The sequence below is a fragment of the Magallana gigas genome, chromosome 9, assembly GCF_963853765.1.
Source record: "Magallana gigas chromosome 9, xbMagGiga1.1, whole genome shotgun sequence".
Lineage (NCBI taxonomy): Eukaryota > Metazoa > Mollusca > Bivalvia > Ostreida > Ostreidae > Magallana > Magallana gigas.
The window spans coordinates 12,447,284-12,460,401 of NC_088861.1; the positions used below are offsets into that span (position 1 = coordinate 12,447,284).

General features: G+C 36.4%; 1 protein-coding gene across 1 annotated transcript; it reads right to left on the reverse strand.

Annotated features, from left to right (window-relative positions):
• Positions 1-1,354: 1,354 nt before the first annotated feature.
• On the reverse strand, positions 1,355-2,023 carry LOC136271455 (uncharacterized). Its single transcript, XM_066071514.1, has one exon. The coding sequence runs from the start codon at positions 2,021-2,023 to the stop codon at positions 1,355-1,357; it is 669 nt and encodes a 222-aa protein (XP_065927586.1).
• Between the last annotated feature and the right edge of the window lie 11,095 nt (positions 2,024-13,118).

A 13,118-nucleotide genomic window follows, 5' to 3' on the forward strand; every position in this document is an offset into this window, starting at 1 on the left:
TTTTAGGTACAAAATCATAAATGAAAGAAACTCCAAGACTGAACATGGCCGTCATCAGTCTTGGAGATTCTTCTCCCAGATGCAGGATCTGTTGCATGGAGACCCAGCAGTATCTCCAATCGCTGTAGCCTCTTCTTTGAAAGCAGCCATCCCAGAGGACAAATCAAAGGAGAAAGACCCAGTAGCAACTGAGAATGGACCATCAAGGAAGGGGAAGCGCACGGCATCATCCTGTAAGGATCGGGAACCAAGCTAGATAAGAAATTTCCGTGAGGAATTGCAAAGCATGCATAAAGAGAGGATGCATGTAGAGGATAAACGCATTAAACTGGACGAGCGGAGGGTTATTGCCCTAGAAAAACTGGTAGAGGAAGTAAAGAAATAGAAATCTTTAATTGTTGTTGTTGGTTATTTTCAAGGTATGAATTTATGAGTCATAATTTTGCCAATTAGTGATTGTTACTGGTACATGTAATATATATATATATATATATATATATATATATATATATATATATGTATATGTATATATATATATATATATATATATATATATATATATATATATATATATATATATATATATATATATATATATATATCTCTACATGCTATGTGGGCAGGGCTCTTTGATTAATATTGTTGGGCATGTAGTCGAAAGGTTGCCGCTTAAAGTATAATTGCTCTGCAGATGATGATGTCACATGATAAAAGATATAAAATTAATTAACGTTGTATGAAAATATTTTAAGTATATCTACCGGTAAATTAAGTATTTCATTTATTTCTTTACTATATTATAAAGATAATATCATATTTAAAAATTTGAGGTGGCTCACTACACCTTGGAATAGTTTAATTCTCAAATCAGCAGACAATTACATGATTATGAAAGACAGCATGATGCATTAATTAAGTCAAATAGGTGAAAAAATTTGCAATAAAAATTTATGATTTTTAAAAATTGATTTAGAAAATATGAACAAAATCCCCACGCAGATTGGAACTTGTGATGTGTGGTTTACAAGCCCGATACTTAAACTGCTGAGCTACGGTGATGTTTAACAAAATCTATTGTTACAAACTATTTAAGTTAACAAAACATTTAAATTACCATCTTGTAATGAAATGTCATGAAAAGTATAAGCCTTGATGTAGTGAGGTCCCTTAGGCCATATTTCATGGGTAATTTATTTGACCTGCATCCATTGTCCTTAAAGTCAATAAATTATTTTCACCTGCATGTTTTATTAATGCAAATAACTTGTCATTCTCTTCAATTAAATATACAATAACATGTAACATTCTCCTGAACTTATACATGTACTTACAAGTACAAACAACTACAGGTACTTCACCTCAAAAGATGCATGATACTTCTTCTTTTCTCCTGTCCTGTAATAACCTCTCTCGCTTCATTTTCACACTGCACATTTTCACTCTGTATCCTCTCATCCACATCTACATCTTCCAAAACAACTTCACTCTCATCCAGAGTCTCATTCATTAAAATAAAGTTATGCAATACACAGCAGGTTACAATTGTACAGGGAATGTCCTCTACATTCCTCATGTCAAGAAACTTAAGCTTCCTAAACTTACCCTTAAGAAGACCAAAGGCCCACTCTATGTCCACTCTTGTGGAGCTGTGGGCACTGTTGTATTTTTTCTCCTCAAGGGTAAGGTGACCATTGTCACGAAAGGGAGTCATCAAGTTTATTGACATGGGGTATGCAGAGTCACATAAAATATGAAATTTAGGTGGCAATACCTGAACCTCTTGAAAAAGAGGACTGTTTCTGTATACCCTGGCATCATGAACCGATCCAGGGTATCCACAGAAGACATCCAAAAACCTTAAATCAGGCCCACAGACTGCTTGTAAATGCATTGCTGGGAAACCTTTTCTGCAAATATAGGATTCCCTAAATGCAGAAGGTCCGCTGATTGGAACATACGTCCCATCAATGGCCCCCACTACATTAGGGAACCCTGCTCTCTCTGCAAATGATTCTGATAACATGTTCCACTGATCATCAGTTGTAGGCCACGATATTAGAGATTTGAGCATCTCATGATCTTTAAATACAGTGTTAAATTGACCTAAAATAAAATGTAAAGTTCCTTTGCTCATGTCAAAACGGTCAAAACGGTCTACTCTCCAAGGAAACACTTCTTATGGATTCAAATTTCGGTCCAATGATATTCATGAGCTCCTGAAAAACAAACCAGTTCAATTAATTTGGCAATGGCTTTTTCTTATACATCCAGAACTAGATGCACTGTGTTATGGCATAAGAAATATAGATGACACATATTCACCCCCAAGTACTACATATTATATAAATGACACAACTATTCACAAGGAATACCCTACATTAAAAATACCGGTACTACTAGTTTAATGACAAAATCATAGAGGAAAAAAACCAAGAGTGTAGGTGGTTAGCAAGAAAATGTGAATCTGTCCATTATATTCACTACTGCAAAAATCTATGTACAAAAGTAGTGATGGGATTTGAACCCATAGACTCTCATATAAGACAGTTAGCAACACACAAGGGATTTGTGATAGGTAAAAGGAAGGAGGATCAAAGGGAACATGCATTAAGAAAAGGAAATATGGATAGGGATTATATGGATCTACATGCAACAAGCAAAAGAAGTGTTATTGAAATTATTGGAACATATATTAAACATATTCCATCCCAATCTAAAAAGCTTAATATTTGTTTTTCTCATAGAAATATTTTTACTAAATAGTCATCTTTTGATATAAAAGAAGAATCAAAAGTTTTAGCACAAACTTAGCTTATTCAATACTCTGTGAGGATCTCCGAAACCTCTAAAAAGAATATACTTTTTAAAAAGTTAAAACATTTTTTGTTATATCCACACAATTACCACTTTAGAAAACAGTGATATATATAAGAGCTAGTGTAGAGATTGCAAGGATTTGGATAAATAAGTGCTTTTAATAAGGAACAAGTGCAAGCCCATTTGAAAAGCAAACATGGATACATCCTTACCTCAATGTAAATGCCACTGACTTTTTCAATTCAAAACAAAGCATCAACATTTTTTTCAGATTAATAAAATCATGTGATGCACCTGTTAGATTCTTAAGTAGATACATGTAATATATAATGACATAAAATATTTATCATGCATATTTAAATAAAATTGTTGTTTTATGAGACACATTTTAAATTTTGTGGTAACTTAAGCATTTAATGTGTGTAAATAACTAAATGATAAACAGGTACACCAATTTATATTAGTAGGGGTAGAATTTTTCGATATATGACTTTTTCGATATACATGTATGACTGATTGATAAAAATTCAGGTCCCTGTGATATTACCTACATCAAACATAGACATATGTACATGTACTGGGTACATCCTAATCTAGACAAAGAAAAATATTGTAATAGTCATCACAAAATCAATTTCAAATATATTTTTTCTTTAACATACATGTATAATCCTCATTTCTGTTTGCTTTGTTTACCAGTGTTTACATTTCGTTTTCATTTGCATCTTACTTCGAAATTCTGGAGCTGGAGCCTTCATGATCTTGGTGTTCACTGGAAGCCATTGTTTTGTAGAGAAGCAGACGATAGAGAGATATGACAGACAAACCACTTATGCCCAACTATGATTATTAAAATTACACAGGGACAAAAAGTAGAAAAATTTGTCATTTCTCATTTCCTTGCAGCAAATATGAATATTTGTAAAATTTTCTGACTTCTAGGAACATGTCTAAATCTAAACCTAAAAGGATGTGCAAATTCCCGAATAAAACATAGACTGTTCTTGCATTAGAAGGTTTTTTAAGTAAACCAACAATCGTAAATCAGTCACTAAATGTACATTTCGATATGAACGAGTCTAAAGGCAGCTCCCTGCACACCATGTGACTAAAGTGATTTTACTATAGAACGAGACAACAACACAAATCACTTAGGTAAAAACCTATATCAACAACTAAAAACAAAGAAGATAAAAGCTGACAAACCACAAGAACACAAGACAGTCAACGTGCAACTGGCCTCGGCCTGGCGAACGGGACGACACTACAAAAGATACCCGGATCCCGAACCCGATCCCAATTAACATTTAAATTTACCCCCAAAATACACTACATTCCCCCCCATTTTGAGGAGGAATGCCCCAATTCCGACCCACCGAAGCCATTTACATCACAAATACACAATGATACATAACAAAATATATAACCCCTGTGATGGACAATTCATAATATACTTAAACTAAAATAAGAACACATACATTAACAGTCAATCAATCACAACGGAAAGTTCACACACAGTCCATCATCTCATCCGAGCATCAGGATACGCAATGTGCGGGGTCCATGGCTCCGGGTCACGCTGGCCTCTCACATCCATAGGGTGGTCTTGACGTACAGATATCCTCCCGCAATCCAGAGGGTGAGTTTGCCTTAAACATGGGCACCCAGTTTGCTCCAACGCTGAGGTCTCTAGTGCTACAATCAAGCTCAACAGCATTCCCATGCAGGAAATCAATCCCCAGGAGCATGTCAGCCTGTAATGGTGCAACGTATATATGATGCCTGACATGGGTCCCTCCAATCTCTACAAGAACATCCCCAAGGGAACCCACCGTCATGGTTTCCCCGCCCCCAGCTAGACTCACATCTTTGCTTGATATAATTTCCGGGCGAGGAGACATCTGATCATAAATGTTCTGGGCCACAATGGTTATTTCAGCAGCTGTATCAACCACAGCGCTGACCGGAACATCATTTACCTTTACTGGTATTTGCCATGCGCCCTCCACATAACCTACTGCACCACAAGACCCGACTGACGACACAATGCCCTTCTAGGCTCCAACTGTCGGAGACCCTTTTGACCTAGCATGTTTGCTCCTCACACCTGTACCAGCCAAGGACTCTGAATACTTCTTCGGACATTCCCTCCTAAAATGTCCCCGTTGCCTGCACTTAAAGCAAAGAACCGACCACCGATAGCGCTTGCCTTTCCCAGAGGTAGATACTCCCTGGTCAGATGGAATAACCTTACCGCCAGGGGTACAACCAAGTCCTTGTGACTGCCTGCCAACGGACACCATGCGGACTTCCCTGCGACATGGGTCAAAGACTTGATGGCTGAGCTGGTATGTCTTCACTCGGTGGACTGCCTCATCTACAGTGGAGGGGGGACTTTCTATCAACTTTCTACCCACTCTCGTGTCATTGCAACCCATTGCAAATCGCAAGACTGCCTGCTCCTGAAGCACTTCTCCTGGGACTTGAGCCCCTAGAGCCCGCTGTGCAATCTCCATGACAATGTCACCCCACTGCTCTAGACTCTCTTCTTCCCCTTGGGTCATAGAGTAGAACTCTACCTGAGATGCAGCCTGAAGTGTTCCCTTACCAAATCTCTGCTCAAATCGCGAGGCTATTTCAGGGAAACTCAATTCCTCACCCCGCGACGAGAGAATATAGAAGTACTTGAGTGCTGGCCCCTCCACTGAAACACTTAGAGCTAACAGACAATCATCATCATTCCACCCATAATACCTGGCAAGTGTTCTAAACTTAGCATAGAACAGACCCCACTCTAAGCTACCAGTATACTGAAGACACTTAGCCTCTGCTGGGACATTCCGCACTGACCTGGAACAACTATGCGACCCATTTTTCCTAGCCAATGAAGGGACTAATGAAACACCACTATCCCCCTGTGTCATACCAGCTGCGAGGTTACCATCAGGTGTCACCCCGCTGCCAGAGTAACTCCTACCATACCCTTGTCCTGCCGTAAGACTTGAGTGGCCTTTGGTTCCAGGGGAATCCCTACCCTCATGTGAGCTCCCCAACACAGGCAGAGAAGCCTCATATACCTTAAGGATGGACGGGCCCCCATCACTATACAAAGGTTTCCAACAGGATAGTGCCCCCTTACTTTGGCCAGAATGTATCCCAGCCTGACTGACTAAAGCATGGTTTACCTGACTCTGCCCAAATAGAGTTCCCTGGGACAGAACTACCCCCATACTGACTGGTGTGACACTAGTGTAGCAAGGAACACTTGCTACACTCCTAGTAACTGTATCTGTGACCCCAGTGTTACTAGAATGGGAAATGGCATCCCCACTGACTGGTGTGCTATGTACACTATTGTTGTCCTCCCTGGGACTAAGTCCCTGAGAGCAACTGCCTACCATTGAGCCTGACAGCCCGATCAGCAGTTGTGTCACTTGGGCCAACTGGGACTCCAAGGCCTCAAGCCTTGCTATTAACATAGGATCCCCCTGTGCAGTCCCAACAGAGTCTATATCCCTAGCTGTGCCACCACCATTACACCCCTGGGGGAGAGACACCTCTACCTCCTCAGCACACCCTGGTGGACTAAATGGAGATGAAAGACCGCAAAGCTGGTCATTCCAGTCAGACCTGAATCCCTCCCAGGCAACTGTATCCCTCCCTTGGGCCCCTGCTAAGCCGTCCGGCTCAACTACCATGCCCCCCGGGACACCCATGCCACTCACGAAACAGGAACTCTTCCTACCCTGACTACTCAACCCCAGCTTCCCCTCCATTGTCACAAGATACAATTAAACAACAATGCACTACCCTACCACAATAATAACATAACACAAACCCAAAATCTACCAAAATTTAAACATGACTGAACAACGTGGTGTCCCCTAAGCACCACGCCGGTCTAAAAAGACCGCTAAAATACCCTGCTCGCAGCGCCAATAAAGTGATTTTACTATTGAACGAAACAACAACACAAATCACTTATATAAAAACGTATATTAAGAACTAAGAACAAAGAAGATAAAAGCAAACAAACCACAAGAACACAAGACAGACAACGTGCAACTGGCCTCGGCCTGGCGAACGGGACGACACTGCAACGATTAACCCGGATCCCGAACCCGATCCCAATTAACATTTAAATTTACCCCCAAAATACACTACATGACCATCACTGTGACGTCACTCACAAAGTGAAAGTAACAGGATGTAAACATTGAATTGCTAAAGCAGTAAGATTTTCTCACATATATACCTGTATTTTTACACACAAACGTATAAGATTAATTATATTTTATACGGCCAACTTCAAAGTAACATAGTTGTGAATGTGATCGTTATAATGAACATGCAAAATTGCCAATCCCTGGCACTTCGCTATAAGCGTTTTTTACTGTGTATATCACATCATCTTAAGATTTGAAATTATTATTTTGGCATCATTCACACTGAAATTTTATGTTTAAAATCGTTCTTGAAAGAGAAGATTGAAGCCATACCCAGAGACATTAGGAAGAAGGTTCCTCATTTCTTCCTCTTTTGGTTTCCTTAGACGGGGTTTTGGGATCCGACCAGGCTTTTTGACAGTTGGTCTAAATCTAGGCTGCAACAAATTCTTAGCATTAGAAGAAATTTTCTCTGTCTTTTTGAAATCTTAGAATTGTGTATTTGATTGCTACCCTCATTTGCTGCAATAATATGGTCTAATGCACTTAAAATATTGTCTAGTCTGTGTTTTTGAACTGATGGGTTGTTTTTAATCTGTTCAGCTATTGTGTTTAATTTCTGTTCAATGTGCTGTATCTTTAGTTCAGAACAATCACGTGTAGATGTTGAAGAATCAATGTCCCTGTTACTTGCATATTGTTTTGACGAAAAGTATGTATTGGCATTAGATGGATGATCTTTATAAGAATTAAGGTTGGCAAATGCATGTATTTTGTGCAAATGTTTACAAACATGACCATTTTTGTAATCCAGACAGGAGCATGAAAAAAGATGTTTACAAAGGTCGATGCAAGGAAATGTTTTACACTTGTTGAAGCAATACTTCTCACTGCATATGTCAACTAGTTTCTTTATGTCATACGTTGAATCAGATGAAGTAACTGTAAAAAAAAAAGTCACTGATTTGAAAAATACAGGAATCATCAATTTCTAAACTTCTCTGATGACGATCAAAATTATTAATATTTTCACCAGAGGGCAAATTATAACTTAAACGACGAAGTCTTATCATGAACAGATTTTTTTCAATTTGGAAGAGGGTATCAACCAAAACATCAATCCGTCTATTGCGTTTTCCTTCAAAATATATAGTTTTAAGTTGATTGTGAAAGCTTTCTACAAACATATTTGTATGAACATTTCCAAATTCCCCACTTCGAAAACATTTTGCCCAAATTTCTTTTCTGCTCAGGTAAAAATTCTGAAAGTAATGTAAAAATTCTTGATTAGATTCCTGAAGTTTTTTCAACAATTCCTGGACATAAGAAGAGAATAGATTTTCAGACTGTGCTTGTAAACAAGCACATAAATAAGTATAAATTTCTGCTTGTAATTCCTCATCCTGAATAAGTTGTGGAATCTTTTTTTTCCAATTTTCATGAACATGCCAATGACAAAGAAAATGTTTAAGGTCCCCCCAAAACTTTCTTCGCAGCATTCCAACCTGAATTGTCGTCATCTGTCATCAGTATATTAACTTTAGTATTAGGAGATTTCATTCTGACTGAGTTCAAAAAGACAGAGATTACATCCTCACTCTCTCTATTGCTAACACAAAATACCACAGGATAACCATGCCTAAATTCATCTAAAACCAAGAGAGTTATCAATTTAAAAGAATAAACATTTGTCTTGTGGGTTGAATCCATACAAAGTATAAGTGAAGCAAATTTTTTAAACATTTCAAGCTGTTGTTTAATCATTATTGCAAGCATAAAATCTTCCTTCTGTAGACCTGTCAATGGATCGTCAATGTTTTGCTGTTTGTACACTAATACTGGATTGCAAATTTCATTTCTTAATTCATTAACTTTCAAAAAGGTTGAAGTTGCATCGTCAGAATGTCTCATTACAGATGAGTCAACAATAGTTTTCTTTAAATTGTGAATAGTTTTCCTATCCAACAAATGATAGTATTTTAATTTACTTAAGTCATCACGTTCGTGCAAAAATTTGCTTTCTTCAAAGGACAATGAGTGTGTATGCGATTTGATATACTTTACCTGAACAGATCCATCTGACTTAAGTTTAACCGACATCCTCGAAGGACACAATTTTTGAATTTTGCAAGACCCTTTAATATTTTCTTTGCGTTTTCCTAAATAACTTTTACCCTTTTTAAAGTGAATACGTTTGACCCCATCCCTGTGACACACAAGAGTATAGGACTGACTACCATCTTTGTTTACTTTATTTTTCCGCTGCTTTACATATCTGCTGTGTATTTTAATACTCTCCTGCTCTTTAAACTGTTCAAATAAATCAATACTTTCAAAAGTAAGACTTTCAACATCTATACGTGCTCCATGAAAATTTCGAAGGTGATCAACTAATGTATCCACATTATGAAACTTCAAAGCACATGTGGATATAGAGCACAATATTTTTTGGCCATTTTCTTTCTCATGAGCCAACTTTTGGTGACGCATCATAGTTGCTTTGTTGTAAAAACTTCTATTGCACCTAGGGCATTTTGTCTGAGACCTTGAACTATCACCTTTGTCAACATACTGTCTACCATATGAATGTTCAGTATTTTGATTCTGTACTTTGTGGCTTTTAATATCTTCCAGCACATCTAAACTAAAAGGTTTGCAAGTTTTGGCATCAATTGTAACTGCTTTTACCCGTATTATTGTCTGAAACACTGGCAGTGTTTTGTGATGACCCAGTTGGAGCTGTGTGTTCCTTTAATGCTGGATTTTCTATTACTGATTCATAATGCCCACCCCCAGCCCGTGTCCAAACCAAATGAATAATATTATCTGAGTTGTGAAAATTGTGTTCTAAAGTATTAACCACTGGATTTTGAGAATCCCCCCCCCCCTATAGTTACAAGTATGTTCAAATTTAACACTCTTGATAAAGCTAGTATGGATTCCTGCCCAGCAAATGTTCCTAATTGTCTTAAATTATTTAGATACCTGGTAGTTTCTGTGTCAGTCATGGGTAATCCATTTTCTCCATACAAATAAAACCTAAAGTCATCTAAGTTTTCCTGGATGTGATTCACAGCCAATTCTCTCAATGCATAATGATGGTCTTCAGTGCCATATAAACCAAAACTAACAGAACGAAATAAACAGTTACCATCTCCCTGAATATGGGCCCTATACAAACCGTACTGATGCAAATATTCATCCTGTTGAATTACTTGCATTTGGTGTTCATCAACAATTTGAAGTTCTATTGTCTGAGTTTTACTTATTTCATGCAAAATGTTTTCTGTTGACTGAAGTTCCTAAGAAAATAGAAAGTAATCGAAATAAAGATGCATCAAAAAGACCATTTGTAAACAACAAAAGAAATTTGAAACATTTGATTCACTTTTGTTCAAATAAGAAAAGTTTTTTGTTGAAGATAAAATAGTGGAATTTTCTAAGTAATTTTCATAACATAAATTAACAAGACATTTTAAGTTAATTTAAATCATATAAATGAGAGAAAAAAAAATTATGAGGCATAATAATTATAATAAATATGTACTTTGTTTTTGTACTTCAAACAAAAATAGATTAGTTTGTTAATTTAAGGCAGTGACAAATATGCTATAATCCATTAGTCATACAAAAGGCCATTCAACTCTGGCAGTGATGGGAATTGAACCCATGCATGTCTTAGACTGTCCATACACTACCTGTCCTGATGTTAGTTTGGTGCAGCAAAATATTATATTATGTTAGAAAGTTGCAAAGAATTTGGTAAGCAAAGTGTAAGCAAGACAAGGCAAGAAAAGGAAGTGATATAAAGTAGGCTAGTGTTTTGAACTTTATTAATGTATGCAGGGATTAATCTAGGGCATATTTTCAGCCTATATTCAGTACCCCCCCCCCCAAAAAAAAAGAGAAAATTTCCCCTAATCTCCTCTTTTCCCCATTTGATAAGTAAATATTCTCCCTTTACTATATAAAAAGCTCATATATTGTTTTTCTTTTTATTGTGCTTATAGCTACTCCAAATGGGGTTAAATATGTAAGTTATGTGAGCATTTGAATTGTGTGAGCATTTTATGTACTGTTAAAGGTCATAAAATGTTGAAATTCAATTACAGCCAGGTGGCTTTGGCCCTCTGGTCCCCTGAACAGGACTCTGACCCCAGACTGATTTTCCCAAAATCTCCAGAGAGGGTAGTTTTCCCCAAAACCTAGATTAATCACTGGTCTGACTGATTTTACACCATCAATCTATAAGTATTTTTCAAGATAAACAAAGCAATGCGAGTTCCAAGTAAAATGTGCATAAAAGTGATAAAAAGGGTGCAAGGTAAATACATCTAAATATTGTTATTTCTATATATCAAGTGTTAATGTACAAAAAGAAAGCAGAAGACAATTAAGCAAGATAGAGTTATATATAATTATGGGGATCAAACCCAAATCTTCTTCTTCATAATCCTGCAATAATTTCAAACATCTTCATAAAAGTTACTATTCCAATCTTATTAAATCTTATCAGCAACATATTTGTTGTTCAATCACAAAAACATAACAAGAGTTACATGGGCCAAATTACTCACCTAAGCAATTATAAAATCAGTTTTATGGAGTCATATAAAAATATATGAACAATGTAGTAAAATAATCATGTATACAAAAGATTTCTTTATGTTAAATACTGAGTCCCTTTTGTAACAGGATGATTTCATAGCCATATCCCAAATATTGGACATTGCAGTTCTCAATAAGATCTTAAACATATCAAGAGACAAATAAGCCTTGACGGTCACCTTAGTACCATAGCCCATACACAAACTTGTCGAGGGGTCTCATATATGCATTTAATTAATTCTCAATCTGGAGTAGAAAAATTATAATATCGTAATGTTGACCACCTCCCTGCCTAAAATCTTTCAAAATGGACTATGAAATCTATCATTTTAGCAAAAAACTTCAAGATCATTATAGAGTGCATGACCTGATATTGAAAAGGTGCAAGACTCTGATAGAAAATGATTTTCTCATATTTGTTAACTTTCAAGATAGGTTTTAAGTGTTTATGTTTTCACAGATAAACTAAAACAAGGTGGCTAGTAGACATGTTTTATTTAAAAAGAACAACCTCCCATCCCCCATCCCCAGGGGCAGACAGAAACTTTCCTTGTGGGCATTTACAAAAAGAAACAGCTTTAAAGGGTATAATATGTTACTCACTTTAGCTTTGAACATTCAACCTTCACGAACACTCATACCGTCTTGCATTTATACCCAAATCATTTCGCATGTACTGCTTATCAGTGATTTTGGTTATCCAATTATTACTTTACTACTAACAATTCTATTTGTTTATTTAGAAAGTTCAAAAATGGTTTTTGTTTCAAATAATAAAAGTACCTGCATAACTCCTTTGATCATACAACTTCTTAATTACATTTAAACATCAGAACCACCCTCCACTGGATTAGACAAGTTTTACTGTAAATGCTGCTATGGGTTAAATACATTTAATGCATGCCCAGTGTGAATTATTATTTGTTTAAAATTGAAATGTAATTATTTACAATTATGAAATAAAAATAGTTTACTTTGACAACAACATTGCACAAATTTTGATCAAAAAACCCTAGATGAGCTAAGTTACATCACTCCAAATTTGTACATATGTCTAATTGCAATTAAATGACACTTGATTAAAATGGAACCTACCAAGAAGAAAAAACCTTCAAGATTCATTTCAGTTCGTCTACCCGCCATGTTGAAACGAAGTGGAAGAAGAGAAATCGGAAGTCTGTGTGCGCATGCGCAACTGTGTAGCAGGGGAGTCAAGTGAAGTCGTACCTAAACCGACTCGTACCCAAATAGACTGATAATCCATTAGTCCGGTAGTAAACATTGATACTTGGGTTGTAAATGTAAAAGATAATCTGTTAAGGTTAGGTTTTGATATATTTACAATAATTAAGAAATTATGAGATAAATGAATGTAGATTTTTGATAATATAATGTCATCTCCAAAAAGTTTGCCAAAGATTGAGGTTTATTTCAACATTTGATAGAAAATTTATGTTTACATGCAATCTTATCTTTAAGAAACCGATTTATTATATTGACAAATTTATAAATTCTTATCACTCTTTG